This window comes from Bos mutus, chromosome 22 (genome assembly GCF_027580195.1).
Source record: "Bos mutus isolate GX-2022 chromosome 22, NWIPB_WYAK_1.1, whole genome shotgun sequence".
NCBI lineage: Eukaryota > Metazoa > Chordata > Mammalia > Artiodactyla > Bovidae > Bos > Bos mutus.
This window is the reverse complement of record NC_091638.1, coordinates 41091500-41117407: the sequence shown is the minus strand read 5'-3', so window position 1 is coordinate 41117407 and position 25908 is coordinate 41091500. Positions and strand designations below refer to the sequence as shown.

At 39.9% G+C, this 25908-nt stretch overlaps 1 protein-coding gene across 1 annotated transcript in view; it reads right to left on the bottom strand.

Moving 5' to 3' along the window:
• The window catches only part of FHIT (fragile histidine triad diadenosine triphosphatase), an 857033-nt gene that overhangs the window by 807417 nt on the left and 23708 nt on the right, over positions 1–25908 (bottom strand). The window contains exon 2 of the mRNA XM_070359638.1: positions 16080–16198. Coding sequence (XP_070215739.1) covers positions 16080–16182 — 103 coding nt within the window. The 5' untranslated portion in view covers positions 16183–16198. The remainder of the gene's footprint in view (positions 1–16079; positions 16199–25908) is intronic.

Below are 25908 nucleotides of genomic sequence, written 5' to 3'. Positions count from 1 at the left end.
GGGAGGATTTAGCAATCACTGTGGCAAAGCAACTCTCAGCCATGAATGAACCCCAGGATTGCTCACTCACATATTCTTCCCAGGCACTAAAGACAGTAGAAAATAATTTTTTTAAACACATCTTACAGGGAAAAAAAATAAAAAGGCTCATAAAATGTCAAATTCTCATCATTTTGCAGGTTTATTTTAAATCCTGGGTATTATTTTAATGCCATTCTTAATTGAGTAGTTTAAAAGTGGGCTTGGGGTTATTCCAATTGTTATGTGATATTCACATAGAAATCCAGAAATTAATTTGGTTTAAGCTTCAGTTTTATGAACTTTGGGCCACAATTAAATGGCGCCCCTTATCCAATCCCAAGCCCTTGGTTAGCCTCAAAGTGTCAGGATAATGACAAAGAAAAAAGTGGCATTATTATGCCATGCTTTCACAGCCAAATCCATTCATTCTTCTGACTTACACATCATCTTGATTTAGTCCAGGAAGCTATCTTTATTTTTAGATTAGGAAAAAAAAAAGATGAACTCACTTGACTAGAATCCCCAGATAGGACTAAAAACCAGTTCTCCAACTCCCTGTCCCAAATTCACTGGCAGTTTCAACAAGTATAAATGGCTCTGCACTGGAAGAGGGTACACAAAATATTAGACCCACTATCAGGTAGAGTCTTTCTCCTCCCTGTATGTTCAATGATGCTGGTCACGGGACAGGAAGAGACCCTCTTTAATCACCACTGATCATTGCTTTCCATGGTTTGAGTTCTGTAGTGGGGTCAGGGAAGGCCTCTGTGAGGAGGTGACGACATGGGGACTGGAGCAGAGCAGATGAGAACCAGGGAGGCATGCATGAGAGGGTCAGAGGGAAGCTCATTCCTGGTGAAGACAAGGCTGGTGCAAAACCCCAGTGGCTGAAACAGCTCACTGAGGCAAGGGCCAGAAACCCAGGAGGCCTAAGTGAAGACTCGAGATGCTATTCTAATTGAAAGAAACAGCCACTGAAAATCTTACAGGCAGGGAATAATGTGGTCTAATATCTATGTTAAGGAGCCCATGCCAGGTGCTGTGTGATGTTAGGTTGAAGGGCAGAGGAGGGAAGTGGTTGGGAGGTGTAAACGAGGAAGTAGAGAAGTGGTCGTGCCCGGTCCAGGCACACATGGGCAGGGGTGGTGGAGATGGCGAGCGGCACTGTAAGGATATGCTGAGGATGCTCTCCATTACAAGTTCTGGCATCACTTCCGTAAGGAAAGAGCCACAGAAACTACATCTTATCCCTGTTGTTGGTCACGTTTCTGCACTTCCTGAACAATCAGCCTTTTTCTTCCTCAAGGACAGCATCTCTCTCTCCTTCCTTAGGTTGGTGCCAGAGAGTTCAGGGCCAACTCTGTAACCCATCTCTGACAACTTTATGGACATTTGGTATCTATTTCATGCCCTACTTTCACTTTTGGCTCCATCTTATTTTCCTTATTTTCTTTTTGACTCTTGCTTGTTTGCTCTTATTTTTAAAGCACTTAATCTTACTAACTCACTACACTTTATTAGTCAACTTAAGTCATTTTCTAAACACTTTCAGGAAGTAAACAAGTAGACAAACTGCCTCAGTGATGCCCTGGTTGCTGTATAAATAACAATAAATCTAAAAAAGGCTTTATCAAAGGAATTCATTAGAAACAAGGATGTATAAATAAGTATATATGTAAGAGAACCTGTATGTGTGAGAAGCCGAGAAGAAGGGGCCATAAAAATTGATTGAAGGACTGAAGAAATTGCATATGCACTTGCCCTAGACTCCTGAGGAAGACAAGATGGTGAAAAATAAAATCTTGGGAAGCTGAAGTTCATCATCTGCTGAGATACCAAACCCTGTTTAATTTGTGACATTTAGGAGAATATTAAATATCATCTCTGACACAGGGCTGAGCCAAGAAAGGCTGGTTTCACTGGCCTGGCTGGAATCTACACAGAAATCTTTAGCCACTGTGCTGGGGTGGACAAAGGGAAGGTTTTTTGTGTGTTTTTTTTTTTTTTTTTTTTCCATTCTGAAACCACCTGTTAGTCCTCTCTCGCAAAGCCATGCACTTTGGAACAATAAATTTCAACTATGCATCCACGTGTGAGTGTGTGCATGTGTGGAGATGTGTAAAAATTCAAGCGGATGCTCCTAACCACCATACTGAATTGCCAGGTGTAAAAATTTATCACATTATTCTACTTGCTAAGTGAGGACCCTTGTCTTTTTTAGGTTTTAAAGATAAAAATTTCAGATAGTCAACCATAGTTACTCATTGAACAAATATTTACTGGTTGTCTGTCACATGCCAGGCACATGGGGAGGCAGTCATGAATTCCCACCCTCACAGCAATTCTGACTTTCACAGAGCTTGCATTCTGGTCAGCCTGAGACACAAAGGAGTTATATAGTAAGTTCAAATATGATTAATGCCACAAAGAAAAAAAGTAAATGTGGTACTGAAACCTTAAAGAGGAGGACCATCCCGAGAAGACGCTTGTGTACAACGTGTGTTCAACAATCCAATCTCAGATTAAAATTTCCAGTCCTGTCTAACACACATTTGAGATGGAACCTTGAGCAGTTAGAGCTCTCTACCAACTTCTCCCCAGCTCCTGACAGCTACTCTGGGATTGGAGGCAGAGTTCTGTGTCAGTAGGTGAAGGGCAGGTTTCCCTGGCCCCATTCAGGTCCATCTGCCGAGAGTTTCTGCAAATATGGTGGTCTCTGCATGTTTCAGAATTCACAGATTTGAAGGTCTTCAAGTTCCACCTTCACTCTATCTGCTTCTGAGAACCCACTCACAAAAGGGTGGTCATGTCTCCCTTTATAACTTTGCCAGTGGTTTATGATCCAATCACTTTCTCCACAGGCCAGTGCCTCAGTTGGAACAACAAATCTACCTGACCAGCCTTGTGGCACCTACTGCTGATATTCATGGGGTTTATAAGAACCAGGGGAGGTATCTGTGTGTTTCCTCCTGGGGCTGTGGGAAATTGGGATGGAGTAGAAAAGTTGCTCCCATCTTCTTCTCAAGAAAATTATTCTCCTTGCCCTGCAAAAAGCCTCTCCCGATTTCCTTACCCACTACTCAGAAATAGGCAGATGAGAAGCAAGCACTGGCCTATGTTCGGGTGCAATCCTAATCTCTGTAGGGCAAAGGGGAAGCCTCCTATGGCCCTAAAGAGCCTGGGCTTGCACTGTGCCCCCACTGTGTGGATAGCAGTGTCAACACAGCCTGCAGGTTCTGCTCAGCCAGCATCACTCCAAGGAACAAGATGCCAGCATCCTTTCATCAAGGATGAAACAAGCCCCTGCTCAGGGCTTTGAGCACATGACACTTGGTGGGGGGTGGAGGAGGGGTAGGAATAATCACTCTAGAAAAGAGTTTAGAGAACAGCCTCTCAGCATTCTTCATTGCTCTCTACTTCCCCTGACCACTTCTCCCCTTACAAGGTTTGTGAGCATGGAGGTGGGATTCAACAGGTGCGTCTGGGTCTGCTGCTGCCATGAGAGTGGCTCTCTCTCACACATGGGTATCTCACCAGAAATGATGTCAACCTTTCTGTTTAGGTTCACACTCCAGGGCAATATGAAAAGTCCCACTCATTGTCTGTTCCAACCCTGAATTTCAATTTCATTATTGCAGCTATAGCTCCATGACTTAAAAGCTTCTAGGAGTCATTCGGCCCCTAAACAGAACAGAAAATACTAACTAGTATCATATTAATAGATGTCGGCATGAGAAACATGCTTCAGAATTTAATGTAATTTCTGTTGATTCATTTTATCTTGACACATCTTATTTAATAAATTTGAAAGCAATCATCTTTGGTAAATGGAAGGGGATCCATGGTTTACTGTTAAAGTATTAGCACTCAACAGACAATTCTTAGTTTCAACAAATCTATTGAACTGGAAATAAATCTCAAAGATGAAAAGATCTCTTGGTAACTACAGCCATTTTGAAACCTATTAGAAAAGAGAAAATGTAGAGAACCAGCTGAATTTCACTCTTCCTGGACTCATCTTACCTGGGAGTGAATTATGCTGCTTGCCAAGCAAGGTGTTCGGCCCTGCACTCACAGCACTGCAGAGTCACGCTTAAGCCACACAGGCTTTTCAGAAGTCCTCAAAGTTAGTCTTATTCCTAAACGATGACGATTGCAACCAAACAACAAAGACACCAAAATGGCAGCAAACATTGTGAATGACAGAGTGTAGACTGACTGCAATATAGCACTGGAAAACAGGAATAATGGGGATGTTTAGGACTCCAGGGAAATGAACGCCTCAAAACACCTAACCAATGGAACAAAACGGTTTGGAGCACATAGGACAGCAACTAGAAGTGGGAGAAAGAGCAACAGAATGAGGATCCAGAGTTTTGGGTGAAGTCTTGACTCCCATGAAGTACGGCCAACACTGGCCTGAGACCCTGTCTTCCCATTCCAACTGGTCAGAGGGGATAGAACAAAATAGTGACCTCAACAATGCATTGCTCATCATAAAATATTATTTAATTCGCTTCTTTCAATTTCAGCATCACAGCTCCAATACTCTGGCCACCTGATGCGAAGAGCTGACTCATTAGGGAAAAAACCATGATGCTGGGAAAAACTGAGGGCAGGAGAAGGGGCGTGACAGAGGATGAGATGGTTGGATGGCATCAACGACACAAGGGACATGAGTTTGAGCAAACTCTGGGAGATGGTGAAGGACACAGAAGCCTGGCATGCTGCAGTCCACGGGGTTGGCAAAGAGTCGGACGTGACTGAGTGCCAACAACAGAAACGTCTTTCTTTCTTTTTTTTTTCACAGTATTTGTTCTTTTGTGACTGGGCTTATTCCATTTAGCTATTTTCAAGGTGTATCTATGTTGTAATCTGTGTTAGAATTTGCTTCCTTTTTATTTTTTATGTTAATAAACTTCTGTTTGATTTTGTCCTGCTATTCTGTCATTTCTTACAGAGATCCTCAGCTAAGAACTCAGAAGGGTAAAGGGAAATAAGCCTCTATGTCACCCTAAGTCAGCTTCAATAATTGCCATAGTGAGCAGTCTTTTTTTTGGGGGGGGGGATGAAATGTCCTATAGCTATCAATTAGGTCTAACTGGTCTATTGTATCGTTTAAAGTTTGTGTTTCCTTGTTAATTTTCTGTTTAGTTGATCTATCCATAGGTGTGAGTGGGGTATTAAAGTCTCCCACTATTATTGTGTTATTGTTAATTTCTCCTTTCATACTTGTTAGCATTTGTCTTACATACTGCAGTGCTCCCATGTTGGGTGCATATATATTTATAATTGTTATATCTTCTTCTTGGATTGATCCTTTGATCATTATGTAGTGACCTTCTTTGTCTCTTTTCATAGCTTTTGTTTTAAAGTCTAATTTATCTGATCCCAGTATTGTGACTCCTGCTTTCTTTTGGTCCCTATTTGCATGGAAAATCTTTTCCAGCCCTTCACTTTCAGTCTGTATGTGTCCCTGTTTTGAGGTGGGTCTCTTGTAGACAACATATGTAGGGGTCTTGTTTTTGTATCCATTCAACCAGTCTTTGTCTTTTGGTTGGGGCATTCAACCCATTTACGTTTAAGGTAATTACTGATAAGTATGATCCCGTTGCCATTTACTTTATTGTTTTGGGTTCGAGTTTATACACCATTTTTGTGTTTCCTGTCTAGAGAACATCCTTTAGTATTTGTTGGAGAGCTGGTTTGGTGGTGCAGAATTCTCTCAGCTTTTGCTTGTCTGAAAAGCTTTTGATTTCTCCTTCATACTTGAATGAGATCCTTGCTGGGTACAATAATCTGGGCTGTAGATTATTTTCTTTCATCATTTTAAGTATGTCTTGCCATTCCCTCCTGGCTTGAAGAGTTTCTATTGAAAGATCAGCTGTTATCCTTATGGGAATTCCCTTGTGTGTTATTTGTTGTTTTTCCCTTGCTGCTTTTAATATTTGTTCTTTGTGTTTGATCTTTGTTAATTTGATTAATATGTGTCTTGGGGTGTTTCTCCTTGGGTTTATCCTGTTTGGGACTCTCTGGGTTTCTTGGACTTGGGTGATTATTTCCTTCCCCATTTTAGGGAAGTTTTCAACTATTATCTCCTCAAGTATTTTCTCATGGTCTTTCTTTTTGTCTTCTTCTTCTGGAACCCCTATGATTCGAATGTTGTAGCGTTTAATATTGTCCTGGAGGTCTCTGAGATTGTCCTCATTTCTTTTAATTCGTTTTTCTTTTATCCTCTCTGATTCATTTATTTCTACCATTCTATCTTCTAATTCACTAATCCTATCTTCTGCCTCTGTTATTCTACTATTTGTTGCCTCCAGAGTGTTTTTAATTTCATTTATTGCATTATTCGTTATATATTGACTCTTTTTTATTTCTTCTAGGTCCCTGTTAAACCTTTCTTGCATCTTCTCAATCCTTGTCTCCAGGCTATTTATCTGTGATTCCATTTTAATTTCAAGATTTTGTATCAATTTCACTATCATTATTTGGAATTCTTTATCAGGTAGATTCCCTATCTCTTCTTCTTTTGTTTGGTTTGGTGGGCATTTATCCTGTTCCTTTATCTGCTGGGTATTCCTCTGTCTCTTCATCTTGTTTAAATTGCTGAGTTTGGGAGTCCTTTCTGTGTTCTGGCAGTTTGTGGAGTTCTCTTTATTGTGGCGTTTCCTCGCTGTGTGTGGGTTTGTACAGGTGGCTTGTCAAGGTTTCCTGGTTAGGGAAGCTTGTGTCGGTGTTCTGGTGGGTGGAGCTGTATTTCTTCTCTTTGTTCAGTCGCGCTGTGGGGAGGGAGGGAGGGATGCTGCAAACAAATGACACTGGCGTGCGCTCGCAGTGCCTCAGCCACACTGGGTCTGCCCCCGCTCACGGCACGTGTAGCCTCCCTGCCCACACTGCTCAGGCTCTAGGTTGTTCCGCCGGGAACAATCCGAGGCTGGGCCTGGGTTGCATGCACCTCCCAGGTCCAAGCCGCTCAGGTTCAGGCACTCAGGTAGTCCTCAGAGGCGCAGACTCAGTTGGGGCTGCGTTTTGTGCTCTTCCCAGGTCCGAGCAGCTCAGGTGATGAGGTGTTTGGTGAGCGCCAATGCTGCGACTTATCGCCTCCCCACCACTCGGTTATCTGGGTGTAAAACTGGCGCACCTTCTCAGGCAGATGTTGACCGTCCAGACCCCCAATAAGTTTTAGTTAGCAAAGAAGCCAGTTTTATAGATAATGTCTCTCTGGGGCTGCGATTGCCCCCTTCCGGCTCTGGCTGCCTGTCACCAGAGGGGGAAGGTCTGCAGCCAGCTATCTCTGTTTAGTCCTTTGTTCCGTGTGCGGGCTGGCAGTGTCTTAGGTTAGGGCTGGCTTTTCGCATGGTAGATATCCCACAGTCTGGTTTGCTAGCCCAAATTATTTCGCTCAGATAGTGCTCAGGGTATTCAGGCCAGATTCTTACTCTCAGCGATGCAGCCCGCGCCGTGCCTCCCTGCCCAGCCCCCGCTTGCTAATGGCGGATGCAGGCGTCTGCGCTGCTTCTCCGCTGGAGGAGTTACCGTAGGGCTCGCAATCTGCGAGTTTTAATTGTTTGTTTATTTTTTCTCCCTGTTATGTTGCCCTCTGTGCTTCCAAAGCTCGGCACGGATTCGGCAGTGAGAAGGTTTCCTGGTGTTTGGAAACTTCTCTCTTTTTAAGACTCCCTTCCCGGGACGGAACTCCGTCTCTCCCTCTTTTGTCTCTTTTATTGTCTTTAATATTTTTTCCTACCTCCTTTCGAAGAGTTGGGTTGCTTTTCTGGGTGCCTGATGTCCTCTGCCGGCATTCAGAAGTTGTTTTGTGGAATTTACTCGACGTTTAAATGCTCTTTTGATGAATTTGTGGGGGAGAAAGGGTTTTCCCCGTCCTACTCCTCCGCCATCTTGGCGCCTCCCCACGTCTTTCAATTAATTTATTTCTATGACATTATTTTCCATAAAAGATATAAGCAAGTTGAATTCATGTATATACATACTCTTCATCCCTACCACATTCACACACATGAGACAGACAGACCAAGAAACCACTGCCTCAATCCTTTCCTGCTACACTTAAGTTTTCCCCTGTAATGGCATTAGGCAGTTACCATTCCACTGTGAGGAAGCCAGCCATTTAAAACAAAGAAAGAATTTTGTTGTTTTTAAATTCATTGGTGACTCTGCTATTATATGCCAGTCTCCATGGTGTTTAAGAGCAAATACCAGGCTTGAGCCATAGGATGTAAACAAAGCTTCCTCCTGTCAGTGTTCATTTCTAAAACCAGGGCTGTAACTGAGTGCATCCACTGGCATGCCCATTCCTGTTATTAAAATATTACAACAGTTCTGTCCATACTGCCTCCTGGGAGCTGCTCACACTTCTCTGCCTCTTCCCCTGGGTCTCTCCAGATCTTCCCACAAAGTAGAAATTAACAGGATGATGCTGTAACAGAGCAGAGAACTTCCAGGAATTACACTGACATTAGGGCATTGGTCACTGCTGTGTGTCATATTAATTGCTGTATCTAAAAATAATTCCTCTGCCTAAGACATATCCAGCCATATACCCGATCCCCAGCTGTGGGTCCATCTAAATCAAGCCAAGACTCGAGGCATATTTAAAGCCTGGAACAGAACTCTCAGGAAAACAATTTAGATGGCAAAACTAGTTCAGATACCTACTATTACAGAGAGTTCTGAGGATAAGGCCAATTTAGGATTTGTGCCCAAGAGCCATTTGCAAATTTATAGTTATTTTTTCAGTCTATTAGTTTGAGAAAGGAAATGGGAGCTAAGTAAATAAATTAGATCATTAATTTGCAATAAATATAAATTAATTATGCTAATTCTAAGACTGGAACATATATATAAATTATGTATATATAATAAACAAGGCATACACATAAGACTCTATTAGCAAAAGAAAGCCATCTTGACTTATTGTGTTGTGGAAAATCCATGTATATTCATTCAATAGATTTTAACAGTTTTGATATGTGTATGAAAATATAGGATAAACATTAAACTGCCTACTGATGTTCTAACAAATCTATTTTCATTCCAAATGGAAATTAGGATATATTTTGCATTATCTGAGTTAATTACATGACATTTCTTGTGAATAATGATGTATTATTCTATTCATTATTTCTAATTATGTTCTGTTACAAGTGCAAGGCTGGCAACACCATGACCAGCCTTTTCCTATTGCTCACAATCTGATAGCTTGCATGGGAAGCAGGTCAAAAATATGCCCAGAATATAATGAACGAGTTCAGATACTGTTAACCATGACAGTTTAAAATTACCTGAGGAAAGTTTCACATGGAAATAAATAGAAATGGGGAATGGCATTCTATACAGGATATTCATTTTTGCAATTAATATGAAGACTATTCAAAGTGTTATTTTAACACATATAATTATCATCCCACCATTTGCTGGAGCTGGAGACAGAGCATCTCCTGTTCCCTAACTCACTCACATACACACATACACACACTCTAATAGGATTATGTTCTGTGAGAGACTAGCAGGTGGCAAAGGTATCTTTTTCTGGTTGTAAAATAATTCTGTGGGCTTTGTGCAATTCTAAGAGAACACAGAAACCTCCTAAAAGCTCTGATTTAAAAGCCATCAGGACTTTCCTCCTCAAATGCATCACCATGGTCAAGCCAGCTCATCTCACCCCACTCACAGTAGGTCCTGAAGCTAGAAGGTAAATCCTATTATGGAGAAGCAGTCAAGGTCAAAGGAAAACAGTCACAAATAAGGGATGAAGTGTAGGGACAAAGTGAACCACAAAATCACCACTCACCAGTGTCATCACCAATCAGCAGGCTGCAAGGAGCCAGGGAGAGACGGTGGACAGCAGGAAGGGGGCTGGATGAAGTCTAGAGACCAGTGTATACATGCCTCAGGCCACTGTTTCATGAGTGAGTCACCCTTATTTGAAGTCATGGGGCAAAATCTATAAAATCCCCACATTTTTCTCCATCCAATTTCAAATGTTCGTTGCGCACACACACACACACACACACACACACACACACACACACACTCTACTAAACCCTTCAGTGTCAGGTGCCAACAATCCATCATTCTGTCTATAATAAAAAATAAAGATGCCAGTCTCAGTTCCAAGAATGAGAAATAAGTCCGGGAGGAAGAATCTTGGCAAGGAGCCTTTCTACTCTGCTACCTGTGGTAGTTACTACCCACTGCCCCTGCATACAGCCTCAGAATCCTACTCAACGCTGTGAGCTCACTACCAACCCAAGAAACAGCATTTGACATAACCATATTTTCTCTCTTGTAACTCTTCAGACAAGCCAAGATAGATGACAGTCACACAAGGTTCATCTTGTAATGGGGGCTGAACCTCTGTGCTAGGTTCTGGACACTGAAAAAAGACATCAGTCAATTTAGTGCATGCCGAAAGCACAGAAGAGCTTTCTGTGTTCCTCTTGACACATGCTGTAAAAACTGTTCAAGCTGGAGGCAATGTACTCTACTGACCCAAAGGTAGGCGCACATGTATATGGAAACCTTTCCCATCAGTTCAGTTCAGTTCAGTCGCTCAGTCGTGTCCGACTCTCTGCAATCCCATGAATCGCACCACGCCAGGCCTCCCTGTCCATCACCAACTCCCGGAGTTCACCCAGACTCACATCCATCGAGTCAGTGATGCCATCCAGCCATCTCATCCTCTGTTGTCCCCTTCTCCTCCTGCCCCCAATCCCTCCCAGCATCAGTCTTTTCCAATGAGTCAACTCTTCGCATGAGGTGGCCAAAGTACTGGAGTTTCAGCTTTAGCATCATTCCTTCCAAAGAAACAGCATAAGAACACTCTGAGCAATCACTGCTGCTTGCAGATCTTTTGGACACAACAATCTGCCAAATAAAGTCAAGAAAAATATGGCCACAAGGAAACCAACTTTTCCCACTACTCAGCTCAGGACAAAGGGTGTATGCTCAACTTTGAACACGTCTCTTACAGTATTTTTAAGCTGGGTAATATACAACAGGCCCAAAAATGGTAGAGGGGTGGGGGGCTGGGGTAGGCATATGTTTAGGGAAATTTCTAGAGCAAAAAGGTCTATCTTTAGTAATAAAGACATTAAAATAGTGCTTGCACTCATTTTATTTGCACAGGGAAGGTTTTAAAAGAAACTCTTTTTCAGAAATGAAAAGATCATGAGATCACTAATAACTGCAGTTTCCTGAACAATTAAAGAAATTCACAAGATTACACCCTACTCAGGAAATGACAAATATTTCTGATTTTTACGGAAGGACTAAAAGGGCACTTTTATCTATAGCATCTATTCCGTAAGAAGCACTGTTAAGTAATGAAGCTATTTTTATTATCTGTTCCTTTATTTCAAGAATACTCAATATGGCAATGGCCTGAAAACAGAATGCTGCTCGCTTAGGGAGGTAAAATTTTGTATAAAAGGCAGTTGCCAGATTTTTCTTTTTTATCTATTGAAGCTGGACCTTAGAACACAATTTCCCTTGCACCAAACTTTTGTTTCTAATATGTCAGCAGAAATGTCCTTTAAGTTACCTAGTCTAATTCTTCACAAATACACTTCGTAAGGCTGTCCTCAATGTATCATCCTAACGTGGCTGGGCCCTGATAACATTGTGTGTGTAATGCTCCCGCTTGGAAGAATCTGCTCTTTTTAATAACAGATTCAATAAACTGTTGACAAATGATTTGTGTAATATAGTACGGCCAGCAAGCCAGGTTTGTTTCTGTCATTACACAACGCATTCAACCTGTCCACAAACGTGGCCATGTTCCGCTTATGTCAGAGCCCCGTATGCCATGCTGAATAGCAATTCGAAGATCAATACATGGTCTGCTGAAAACTACAGGACATAACAAATGAATAATTTTATTTACAATAAAAGCCCCAGTCCCCAAATGGATTCCACTAATGCTCAAATTCATTTTTCATGCTCACCTCAAGATGAGAGGTAGACACAGCCTGATGCAAGGGGAGCGGAGTGGAGACAAGTATTAACCACGTTGACTCAAATGTTTTCAAGCCACGAACAATAGCTGGGCTGCACCAACTACCTGAATAAAATGTTGGCTGCAGAATTCTGAAGATGCAACCTCCAAAATGCTTCTGTTCTCTGTCCAAGACTCCCTGAAAAGCATTTTCCAGCAACAGGAAATTAAGGGATTAAAGACCTTCAGACATATGCTTCCAGGTGTTGCACCACAGAGGACAAAGCCTATTCAATCAACTTTAAACACTGTTTGCAACAAGCAGAAGTGTCTGCTTTAGGTGGGGACGAGGAGGGACGTAAGTGGCTCTTCTGAGAATGGAAGCAAACAGCCTTGCTTCAAAAGCATATCTGCAGGCCCCGATCTGATGGTTCTTTTCCTCCTCAGGAAAGAATAAAGTGAGCCAGTGAGCAAAGTCAAAAAGAAAAGGTTGAGGAGTGGGGAGCAAAATGTTAAGAGAGGACACAAGTTCAAAGATGACATTTACAAGTCTCTTCTGAATGGCACATTCCCCAGAGGCCACTTAAACACTCTTTTAAAAAATAAATCAAAAACACAAAATAGAATTTTCCAGTTCATAAGATAGCAATATACTGCCCTTAAAATACAGACTCGTCCATTGGCCAATTAACACAGTCAGAAAAAAATGGAAAAGAATCTCTTCCCATCTGCCATCAGTCCATTCACTGCATTTAGACTTAATACAGGACACTCATAACAGCAGTGTAAACAGGACTGTAACTGACAGAGCATACAGGGAAAGTTGGATGAGATACTAATAAATCTGGAATAAAATGGTGATAAGACATGGCTTTGTGCATGGGAATATAGGAAAGGCAGGGTCTCAGTATTAACTGAAACTATCCACAAGCTCCTGATGTTTACAGGTTCACTTTAAATTCAGTCAACACAGTATTCTGGGTGCTAAGAACAAGAGACATACTAAGAGTAGATTTTGCGCCCACCTCTTCCCAGGAACGCAACTCCACATACACAAACAGTCTGGGGCAGACTGGGATTAGTGTTTGGCATGGTGCCTGGAAGAGAGTAGCTCAGTAATAAACTGTTGAATAAATCAACATGTGAATAAGGAATCAAGTGTCACAAAAAGGATGGAATTTATTTTTTCCCTAAGAAGGCAGGACAGGTATCGAAGTAAGCACTTTAGTTCAAGTGAAAACGAAGGGAAGGACCTTGAGGTGAAGAGAAAAGCATGAGGAAGAGCGGGAGTCAGCAGGTAAAGGAAAATACAACACTTCTTTAAGGAAATAGCTGGAAAGTGGGGAGGGTGAGTTAAGATAATGAAAATCTTTTAAAGGGATGCTAAGAAATTTGGACTTTATCCTCAAATTGGAAAAGACCCTGATGCTGGGAAAGGCTGAGGTCAAAAGGAGAAGGGGACAACAGAGAATGAGATGACTGGATGGCGTCACCGACTCAATGGACGTGAATTTGAGTAAACTCTGGGAGATAGTGAATGACAGGGAAGCCTGGTGTGCTGCAGTTCATGGGATCACAAAGAGTTGGACACATCTGAGCCACTGAACAATTCTCAGATAAAAGGATATCCATTATATTCAACAGTGATTTTTTGCGAAGGAATAGGAGAGTGATAACATCAGAGCTGTGGTTTAGAGAGAGCTGTAGGCTGGGCTGGGGAAGTCCAGGGGTAGAGAATCAGAAGACCTAGAAGACCCACAACAAGGGGCTTCTTTAGGCAGGCAGGGTAGAGCACTGCGGAGGACGGGGGTGGGGGGCAGGGATGGTCTGCTGCAACCGTTTCACCCTTTATTTTATGAAATGTTAGTAGGCAGAGCTATTCACTGTTTCAATTTCCAAATCACAGGACAAAAGAATATTACTTCACGCAAGCAGATGAGTAACTTATTAAAATTCTTTTCACAGTTGTCACCTAAGAGAGTTTACCAAGGTAAAGTAAAATATAAAGTTTCAGAATCATCATATAAAAAGGATTACTTGAATCCATTATCCACTGCCCCTGAAATTACCTTAAACACTGTAGACGTAAAAGAGCTTTACAGAGTACGCCGATTGCACTGAGTGTACCATTCGCAGCCTTGGACAGAGCTGAATCCTTCTTGCTACCTTCCAAACAAACTGAGGTTGTTGATTTTAATACAATGCTCCCCTTGTCCTTGGCATTTACTCAACGAGGTGATAATCAACCAGGACTCATTTTCAAAATGGCAATTTCAGTGCCATCTGGAACAAAACTAGTCATCACTCACTAACTGCTCATTGTTCACTATAAATATTTTCCTTGAAGCAGACACCTCTATTTCAGTTCAAACACGTATATGACCCAGGTCTTACACAGCACACTTTCAGAGGTGGTTAAAAAGACCATGGAAAAATCAAGTTTCTTACCATCAATATAGGAGTTAAAAAAAATCAAAGTTCATTCCATTATTAACCCTTTTGAAAAAAGTACAGCTCTACAACCTCATATTCTGTCAGTCCAAAGCATCAAGATTCGTTCATCTAAATTCACATTTTCATCCCAAATTCCTTCAGTTCTTTAACAAAAGTCACTTAAAACTGATACCCAAAGAGAGATGGCATTTAAACATTATCCTTTTGACACAGGAATTAGACATTTTGCTTAAAAAAATATTCCTCAAAGGAAAAAGGCAACCACAGACTTGCAGCAAAATCAAATGAGAAAATAAAATGCCTATGTTATTTCAAGAACTTCAAGGTCTTTTGGAGAAACTCAATATGAAAATATTATACAACTTAAAAACTATCATTTTATAGGAGCATTCTGCATCATTTTAGAGTTTTTACTTTAATAAATAGAAGATGAAATTTTCTGATCTTACATACTTATAAAATTAAATTTTTAAATTTAAAAGTTAAATATTATCAAGGAAAATATATATTATTTACTAGCTTATTGATATTATCATTAGTTTTATAAATTTATGAAATTTATTTAGGTTAAAAGTTCAAATCAAGAAATTTGGGAGTCTACCACAAAAACCACAATTATCTTTTGCTGCATGTTTTATTAGTAGTTACATGGTCAAGAAAGAAGATGATTCATCAAGTTTTCAAGCATTTTCAAAAATCGCATTAAAAAAGATATAACTCACTCTTGGAAAAAATCTTGACACCTTTATATACTCAAAATTACTGAGAAATTCATTTCAAAGTAGAAGCATGTCCCAATGTGGAAATGCTTATTATCTTAAAATACAACATTTCTTACTTTGCTGCCTTCTGCCTAGTAAATTAAGTTGGGGTGGGGGGGAAATAAAATTTTTGAAGAGTTAGTACAAATGTCATCCACATACAGTCACGAGTGGTACTTTCAACAACATAAAAATAACTCTCCAGAGCATTTCACCAAATTGTGCCTCTCCCACTGCAAAGAATAAAGCTTCTACTGAAATCGATGGCCAGAGGGAAATAAAATACCCCACATCACCAATGGCACCAGACAGCGATCTAGAAGCTGGGATATTTTCCAAGAGGAAATGCTATCTCAGACTCTAACATAAAATATATATATATATTATAGTATATTTATGTGTTTGAATGCAATTAAAATTCACAGTTTGAATGATCTCCAAGAGGTAAAGAAACCAAGCCAGTCTCAAATCTTCATGTAACACCTTACTTCCACATCACAAGTGTGCCACCCAATCTCGTATCTTACTATTAAAGTGTACACTTGATACCTGAAAACAAAGTGCTAAGGATATTCATTGGATCCATTTTAGAAGCACCTATTTATTTACACAGCTACAACAGTGAAAAGGTCAAGCAAAAACTCACCTCCAAAGCCACAGTTGCTAAGCAACTCATTTTCAGAAGTTTTGCAGCGTTGATCAAGCATATTACTGGTGCCACCAACTGGATTCAGAATAAATGTGATTATTGTCCTACCTGGTTTCTCCAAAGGGGGAGGCAGGAGGATTCCTTGCTTACCTTTTTGGTTGGATACTAGAGGTTCATGTCTGTGTTCATTTGGTCTGTTTTCTCTCTTAAAAAAAAAAAAAAAAAAAAAGGATACGTCCAGGTACCACAGGCTTCCTGTTCACCAGGGCAAAGGACAGTTCTGTTTTGAGAAACACCACCGAGGGCTTGATGAGATGTTGGCCAAATCTGAACGACATTTCCTCAGATTGAAGTCTGGAAGAGAAGAGGATGTAGAAAACGGACATTCATCAAATTCCATTGAGAAACTCAGATCATACACAAATTTAAAGAAAGCAGAGTCTATTACTACAGATCCTCAGCTATCAAGAAGACATCATTTAGCTGCCCCACATTTAATGTTCACTAAGATGTATGGATGTGAGAGTTGGACTGTGAAGAAAGCTGAGCACCAAAGAATTGATGCTTTTGAACTGTGTTGTTGGAGAAGACTCTTGAGAGTCCCTTGGACTGCAAGGAGATCCAACCAGTCCATTCTGAAGGAGATCAGCCCTGGGATTTCTTTGGAAGGAATGATGCCAAAGCCGAAACTCCAGTACTTTGGCCACTTCATGCGAAGAGTTGACTCATTGGAACAGACTCTGATGCTGGGAGGGATTGGGGGCAGGAGGAGAAGGGGATGACAGAGGATGAGATGGCTGGATGGCATCACTGACTCGATGGACATGAGTCTGAGTGAACTGTGGGAGTTGGTGATGGACAGGGAGGCCTGGCATGCTGCGATTCATGGGGTCGCAAAGAGTCGGACACGACCGAGAGACTGAACTGAACTGAAGATGTAGTCTGGGTAAGTCCTCTTAAAATATCCCACTCTTCCTACTATTGGATTTAGTGTTTTCAAGCAAAAGCTCACACACAGACAACCAAAACAGTCTTCTTAAATCCCTCTGCCCTTCAAGTAGCCACCTTAAATCCCCTAGGTCCAATCTGACAGGTATTGTTTTTACCCATCTGCTTCATTTTTGCTAAGCTGAAAATTTTCATGGTTAAGCATTGACTATAAACCTTCTAATTCTTAAAGAGGTATCTCTGGGGTCTCTCTTTTCTCAAATGGTTTTATCTTTATCTAAAAGCAATTTATAAAAAGTACACACACTGTTTGACCTTGTGTACAATTACAAAAACATGTGTGTACTCCCAGAGAACTGTTACAGCAAACTTTCAAAAAAGGAGAAAAAAATTCGAGGAAAAAGAAGAAGAAACAAAATAGAGTTCAAAATGAAAACAATTCCTGGTTGATGTAGAGGCAGTATGGAGCAAGACAGGTGAAGTGTTTCACATCCTCCTTCCTAGGGAGGGCCACAGGCTGGGGCTGGGTAAGGAGATGGGGAGAAGCACGATTTGACACTTGACATCCAGGGTACCAAGGAATGATTTTTTTATGAGTCAATGTCTATACACGACAGAGTTTCTTTCTGAATGGAAGAAAACACACATCCACCTTGGGAAACCACTTTGGCTTTCTAATTCAGGAACAACCCTACTACAAAACTGATGAAAACTGAATCCTCATGGGAAAACAGAAATAGGATTACAAAGAGGATGACATGAGAAAATGGAGGACTGTTTTATAAAGCATACCAATTAAGTGTGCAGTTGCTTAATGGCTCTAATGTTTTCAGTGACCCAACAGTTAACAGAGAGCTATGCAAAATCCATCTACTTTAGAAGTACCCATATAGCCAGAATTTAACACATTTCAGGTATGAAGGAATAGTATGGATAATTTGCCTCAATATACAAATTCTGCTTTCTGGAACATCAATAGCCTGAGATATGCAGATGATATTACCCTTATGGCAGGAAGAAAAGAGGAGCAAAAGAGCCTCTTGATGAAAGTGTAAGAGGAGACTGAAAAAATTGCTTAAAACTCAACATTCAAAAAATGAAGATCATGGCATCTGGTCCCATCACTTCATGGCAAATAGATGGGGAAATAAAGGGAACAGTGGGAAACTTTATTTTGGGGGGCTCCAAAATCACTGCAGATGGTGACTGCAGCCATGTAATTGAAAGACGCTTGCTCCTTGGGAGAAAAGCTATGACCAACCTAGACAGCATATTAAAAAGCAGAGACAAAGGTAAGTCTTTGTCAAAGTTATCGTTTTTCCAGTAGTCATGTATGGATGTGAGAGTTGGACTGTGAAGAAAGCTGAGCGCCAAAGAATTGATACTTTTGAACTGTGGTGTTGGAGAAGACTCTTGAGAGTCCTTTGGATGGCAAGGAGATCCAACCAGTCCATCCTAAAGGAAATCAATCCTGAATATTCACTGGAAGGACAGATGCTGAAGCTGAAACTCCAACACTTTGGTCACATGATGTGAAGAGCTGACTCATTTGAAAAGACCCTGATGTTGGGAAAGATTGGGAGGAGAAGGGGACAACAAAGGATAAGATGGTTGGATGGCATCATCAACTCAATGGACAAGAGTTTGAGCAAACTCTGGGAGTTGGTGATGGATAGGAAAGTCTGACATGCTGCAGTTCAAGGGGTCACAAAGAGTGACACGACTGAGCAACTGAACTGAGAACAAGTACAACTATCTCACAAAAATGAAAGGTCATTGTGGATACTGAAAATCATCTAACCCAGAGGTTTTCAAGGTGTGTTCCCTGGAGCAATAGTATCAAATCACCTGGGGAAATTAGAAATGCAAATTCTTGAGTCCTACTCCAAAGCTACCAAACTGTGAACTCTTGGAGAAGGGCCCAGAATTCTAAGCTTTAATAAGATATCTGGATGATTCAGAACCACTGGTTAAACCCAACTATTCTCCCAATCTTTTCCTACAGAATCTTTGCCAGGTAGCTGGCTAGCCTATGCTCGAATATACACAGTGATATGAAATCCACCAACCAATCCTTTTCAGATAACCAGCTTCAGCAATTACATAGTTGCCCTTCCTACCAAGTTCACCTTTCATCATGGATTGATGGTTTGACGGGTCATATGAAACAAGTATCATGCCAGTGGAAGTGCTTTAGATATTTGAAGTCAACCTGTGTTTTTTATTTCCCCCAGTTTTTCTAGAACGAGCATGCAATTCATTTCAATCATTCTTCAAGCAGCATTGATTCAAGTTCCCTAAAGTGACCTGTGTGTTTTTGCTCCCTTAGCATCCATTTTCCGTGATTCTGGTCGTATCACTGTAATTTCTGCTTGGGTAGTATCCCACCATATTCCGTACGTTGGGTTCTTCCTACTGCCTGGTTCTAGGGATGGGCAAGTGACCCAGGCACCCTTGGTCCTTTGGCACATGACTGATTCAGGGGTGCTCACAGGAGAAAAAATGAACCAAAGAAAGGAGATTCATGAGAGGATGAGCGCTCATACTCTGGGGAAAGTGCATTCTTTCTGCTTAGTTGCCGTGAACTTGAAAGAGCTAAAGAATACCCTAGAAAGAGTCTGCCTCTTATCAGAGCCAACACTGAGGCCAGGAAGACCAAAATACAGAGAGAGACCCATACCTGATGACACTGGTTGAGCATCTGAACAGTTCTGAAAGGACTAACGTCCGTGGACTTTGTTTCCTCTAGTGGATAAGTTTACAGAGTTGACTTAAGCATACTCTTGAGTTGATGAGCTACTATTGCCAATCCATGAAAGACTCTCTTCTGATTTTCATTTTTCTTATTTTCACTTCATCCTCTATGCCCAAACCCATTCCTACCTTTCCCAGCCTGGGGCTTCATTTTTTTTTTTTTTTTACCAAATATAATGCTATATTTATAAGCTTCACTGTATTATTTTTTTATAAATAAATACATGGTAAAGAGTCTGCCTGGAATGCAGGAGACCCAGGTTTCATCCCTGGGTCTGGAAGATCTCCTGGAGAAGGAAATGGCAACCTGCTCCAGTATTCTTGCCTGGAGAATCCCATGGACAGAAAAGCCTGGTGAGCCCCCAGCTATGGGATCAGAGTCGGACACGACTGAGCAACTAACACACACTAATGCTGTATTTATAAGCTTCACTGTATTTTTCATAAATACTTTAAGTGTCAAAGGACTTCCCTGGTGGCTCAGACGGTAAAGCATCTGCCTACAATACAGGAGACCCGGGTTCAATCCCTGGGTGAGGAAGATCCCCTGGAGAAGGAAATGGCACCCCACTCCAGTACTCTTGCCTGGAAAATCCCATGGACGGAGGAGCCTGGTAGGCTGCAGTCCATGGGGTCGCACAGAGTCGGACACGACTGAGCAACCTTTGTGTCAAACTCCTGTACATAGTTTTAAAATTTGTATAGAAGTTGTATCATGCTTTAAATCTGTCTTTTTCTCTCAACTGTGTTTTAGAGAATGTTATAAATAGATGTAATTCACTCTTTCTAACTGCTTATTCTCTCATTGCACTCCACTGTCTTTTTCCTTTTCTATTCTTTTAGTGCAGAAGAACTAGCTTTCTCAGTCTTTCACTGCAAATAACACTGAGATAATCATACTTACGTATATTTCTGTGGGCATCTACGCTAGTCCCATTATTGGGTTTTAGCTTATACAGATACTTATAATCTTAAAAACATTATGGATCATTTTGCATTCCTAGAAGCAATATATTCAGATTTCTATTTTCCCCACACCCTTGTCAACACTTTAGAGTACCTGATTTCCAAGGTTTTACTTCTATGATAGGCAAAAAGGCATTTTTGAATTTTAACTAGCTAGTCTCCAATGTGAATTTGCCTGCCAATGTAGGAAACACTGGTGTGATCCCTGGCTTGGGAAGATTCTCTGGAGGAGTAAATGGCAACTCACTCCAGTATTCTTGCCTGGACAATCCCATGTACAGAGGAGCCAGGTGGGCCAGGGGTCACAGAGAGTCCGACGCGACTGAGCACACACGCACACAGTGCAATCTGCGTGTATGTGTATTTCTCTTTGTATGAATCACCAACTCATAGATTTCCCTCTTTTGTCTTGGTTTCTTCCCTCCTATTTTCTGATTTTTTTGAGTCTCTTGTGTATTTAAATATTAATCTTAGTGTATTAAACATGACAGTTGTATTTTCACCATCTGTTAGTTTTTCTATCACAGACTCCAATGAACAAAAGCATTCATTTTGATGTACTCGTCAACTTTCTCTCATGGTTTGTGCTCTGTGAATATTTCACAACAAACCCTTTTCTACTGTAAGATTACAAAAATGTATTCTTAAATTTTCATCTACTAGCTTTATATGTTCACTCTTAACAGTTAGGTATTTAATCTACTTGGAGCTGTTTCTGAAGTACAGAAATGGTTTCATTTTTCTCTTTTTGTGCACCAACTTTCCTAGCACCAGCTGCTGAAAATGATTACACTGAGTTCCCCTATGTACACAGGAGTGAGTCTAGACTTTATTATATCCTTTTCTATGCTAGATGCTAGAGAACAGGAGAAGACATTTTTTCTCTAAAGGGCCAGGTTCAGTCTATCTTGTCAGCATAAAGATAGCCATAGACAATAAATAAAGGAATGGATGTGGCTGTGTCCCAATAAAACTTTATTTTTAAGAACAGAAGGAAGGCTGCATTTGGCATATGGACTGTAGTTTGCCAACTTCTGCTATATATATATTAATGCCTTGCAAAGAGAAGGTCCTTCTTTATCTCTTATTTATTCTCTTATATAAATATTAGATTCAATTATACCCCTTCAAAACAACTCTTGTTCAGGCATTGATTAGAATTACAATGAGTTTAAATTTTATTGGAAGAAATACAATACCTTCACAATATTCAATCTATTTATTATAAACGCTGCATTTATGATCTATAATTCTATAATAAAACCCTTATAATAGGGTTTTAAATTTCCCTTATATGTATTATGAATTCCTTCTTAGATTTATTCCTAGATAGCTTAGTTTATGTCAGTATTATAAATGGTATCTTATCATAGTTTATAATTGGTTACTCCCAATACAGACAAAAGCTGTTGATTTATTTGTGTTGCTCTTATGAGCTTGCAACCTAGCTAAATACTTCTATTGCTAACAGTTTCTGCTGATTCTCTTTGGTTTTCTGAATAAATAATTTTATTATAAATAATAATTATATCTTTCAATTATTCTACTGATATCGATTTGTCTTACTACATTGGTCAGGTATCTGGTAATATGTTGATAAATAGCAGCAATACAAGTGTTCTTGTCTTATTCCCAGTCTTAACAAGAATGAGTTTAAACTTTTGTCTTTTCCCATTAAAAATGACATCTGCTATAGATTCTAAGGATAAAGCCTTTACTAAGCTAAAAAATTTTTCCTGTTTCAATTTTGGTAAGAGCTGTTTCTATTTGAAAAAGAAAAAACTTTATTAAATGGTGTTTATCAATGATCATGCAATTTCTCATTCTTTGCTATTAATGTGGTACATTACAGTAAAAGATTTTTTAAAGCATTGAAACATCCTTTCACTGTTATGATTAATTCAACTTAGTCTCAATGTACTATTAGTATTTTTTAATACATGACTAGATTTGAATTATTTGTGTTTTTAATGTCACAAGTGAATCTGGTCAATATTTTTTTACTTGCTTTTTGTTTTCAAAATTAAACTTAATAGTTTGGCTTTTATTCTTTGTTCTATAAGAAGTTGTGCAAACAAGAATTTTCTGTTCCATAAGAGTTGAATAGAATTCACTGGTCAAACTGTCTGGGACTCTTTTTATATTGCAAGGAAGATTAAGTTTTGATAATCATTACATACAATTTATTTAATGGTTGTTAACTTTTTCTTCCATCAGTGTTTTTAGACATACATCCTTTTCATTTTCACATAAATGTTCATCTGTACTGGTAAAAATGTACATCCTTTTTAACAAAGTATTCAGAGTACTATATTTTGGTTCTTTGCTTTTATTAATTTTCTCTGTCCCTTATTTTCCGTATTTATATTTGTTTCCCTTTTTTTCTCTCTTTGTTTTCTTCAGGTTACCATGTTACAGTTATTTTCTATTTGTGTCATACATTGAGCTTACAGAGTTGCAGACTTTCTAGTTTTTTCTTGAGTAACAAAAGCTACATATTGCCATCAAAGAACTCCATTAGCTATCTCTCTCAGTTTTGAACTACTGTGCTTTTATTATCACTCAGCTTTAAAATTCTGCTATTCTTGTTATCTTTTCCTATTTAACCTGAGGGTTATTTCATAGTATGTCTTTTCATTTCAAACATATGGAACACTTTTGCTATCTTACTGTTAATAATGACTGATTTGAAAGCACTGTAGTTAGAGAAAAGAACCTCTATAATGTTGATTTGGTGGAAGGTGAGGCTTCCTTCCTGATGCATTAAAATTTAAAGCATGTACCTAATCTACATGCCCTCCAAGATAAAACATATTCCTGCACTTGTTGAGTAAGAAGTTCTACATACATGGTGGAGCAAATCATTGCTTGTTTTCCACATCTTCCTCTGCTTACTTTTTGTCTCGTCTCATCAGTTTCTGAAAACACTCTATTAGATTTCTAACAGCAACTGCTTAATCAATGTCACATGCCAGAAATTACTGTTTTCTACATTATGGCATGGGCATATGTCCCTGCTTAATTTATTCCCTTCATCTGTTGTTCCTTTTTCTTTTTGTCTGTATCTGACAAGTGTACATTTTTCCATCCCCTTATCTTCCACCTGTGTCCTTTGAAATGTCGTTTATTTTTTTTTTTATAAACATAGCATTTTGCTTTCTATACATTGGACAATCTGTCTTGATTAGTTTAACCTCCATACTCGTTTATCTTTTTGTTTCACTTTTTTTCTTCTCCCCTTACCTTCCACAGGCTAAAGCAAGTGTTTTCCTATATTACAAAAATTACACATTCTATTTTGTTTCAATACTATTATGCTTATCTTATTACTAATGCTCAATTTCCTCAGCAATATCTAAAAGCAGACCAGTATCTCTGTCCTTAGCATATTCTTAACCATCCTGGATCTCTTTCAGATCTCATCCCCCATCTTTCCCTTGTCCAATTTCTGATGTTTTAAAATAACATGATGTTATAATTTCAAATAGTTACTGGTATGCTGGTTTTGTTTTTTTGGCCACTGCTTACTCTAGGGATCGTAATTTTCATATATCTTATTTTCAAAGGCCCACAGACATTCCCTTACACCAGGCAGCAGTGGGCTCAGCACTGCTTCCTCTTGTAAATTTTAGCTCCCTCTTTGGTTTTTGTCCCCCATGCCTTTTTTCAAAGCTCAACTATGCTTTTGAGTAAATATTTGTATATTTTATGTAATATTACAAATTAATTTTTTTTAGGGAACAATTTTCCAATACCTACCCTGTAATATTCCTAGAGACAAGTTGTCACAGCAGTCTCCTATGTTCTGTTCATATAGAGACACAAGTCATTGATTCAGGGCCCCCTCCAACCCAGGATAACCTCATCTTAACTAATTGTATCTGCAAAGATCCTATTTTCAAATAAGATAGTTCTGAGGTTCCTTTCAGTGATGATATTATTCATCCCACTACAGACTACTTTCCTGATTTCTACCCTTTGGATGTCTATTAACCTTTTCCACAGAAGGTCTTTAGTTTTAGTAGATACTTTATATTCTTGGTTGCTATTTTTTCCAAATATTCCTTGACCTCAGTTTACTTCTCTGCCTTTCAGGGATTCTATCTGCTGGGGTTCTGGAAGGCCACCCCAAAGTGTGCCTCAGTGGCATATTGATCATTCTGTATTAAAGCTACTTAAGCAATAGCCAATGCAAGAGGGACACTCTGACCACCCCCATCTGTCTCCCTGAAAGCAGGAAGTAAATCTCCCCTGTGCAAGGTGCCTTCCCGGCATTTGGAGGTAGAACTCCCTTATCCCCAGGGATAGGGAATTCAGGCCAAGAAGCCTATATGAACAAACCTTGTTACTTCTTTAATTTACTAAGGCAAGTCTAAACTGTTTAGATTCTTCACTGATTGAACACCCCACACCTGTTTATTTGTCTTGTCAATTCCTCACACATTTGTCTAAAAAGTATAAAAGCTGTCTGCTTTGGCCACTTCTTAGTTCCTAGACGACCATGCACATGAATTAATTTTTTTTTTCTCCTGTTAGCTCTCTGGTGTCACTTGTATCATGAGTCTAGCCACCAGAATTCAAGAGGGGAAGAAGGGGAAATTTTTCCCTCTCCAACATATCTAACACCTCTATTCCTTCTCCCTCTCAAGTCTTTCTTCAGTTTTCTCATGTTTTTTTCTTCCTGATGTCTTTTGGGAGATGGCCTCAATCCATCTGACTGCTGATGAGTATCAGCATGAACATAAGTCTTCCAGGATGCTGGTTCCTAGTGTTCATGTTAGGTTTAATTATGACCCATCTCTGCTCTACTCGAGGCTACCTTGCCTCTCGCTTGCCTCCTTTTCAGCTATCACTTTTGCCAAAGAGCTCATTCATTTCTATTTCTTTTCTTTTCATGAGTTTAGCTTGTCAACAATTTGAAATGTTAGCTGCTCTCTTCACTATTTCTTCCTTTTTGGTACATTCAGACAACTCACAAACTACTCATTGTTGAGAGGAAGCATCAAGAGGTGGAATGAGTGTCCAAAGCACATAAACTAGTCTTGGTTCCACCACTACCTGACCCTCAGTGATTCACTGAACTTCTCACTCTCAAGTATCTCATCTGAAAGGAAGAGATGACAGATACTATACAGCTCTGGAGAAGGAAATGGCAACCCACTTCAGTATTCTTGCCTGAAGAATCCCATGGACAGAGGAGCCTGGCAGGCTACAGTACACGGGGTCACAAGAGTCAGACACGACTTAGGGACTAAACCACCACCACTATATAGCACAGGGAGCTATACTGATATCTTGCAATAACCTATAATGGAAAAGAATCTGAAAAGGTTATAGGTTATCTTGCAATAACCTATAATGGAAAAGAATCTGAAAAGGAATATGTGTGTTTGCTG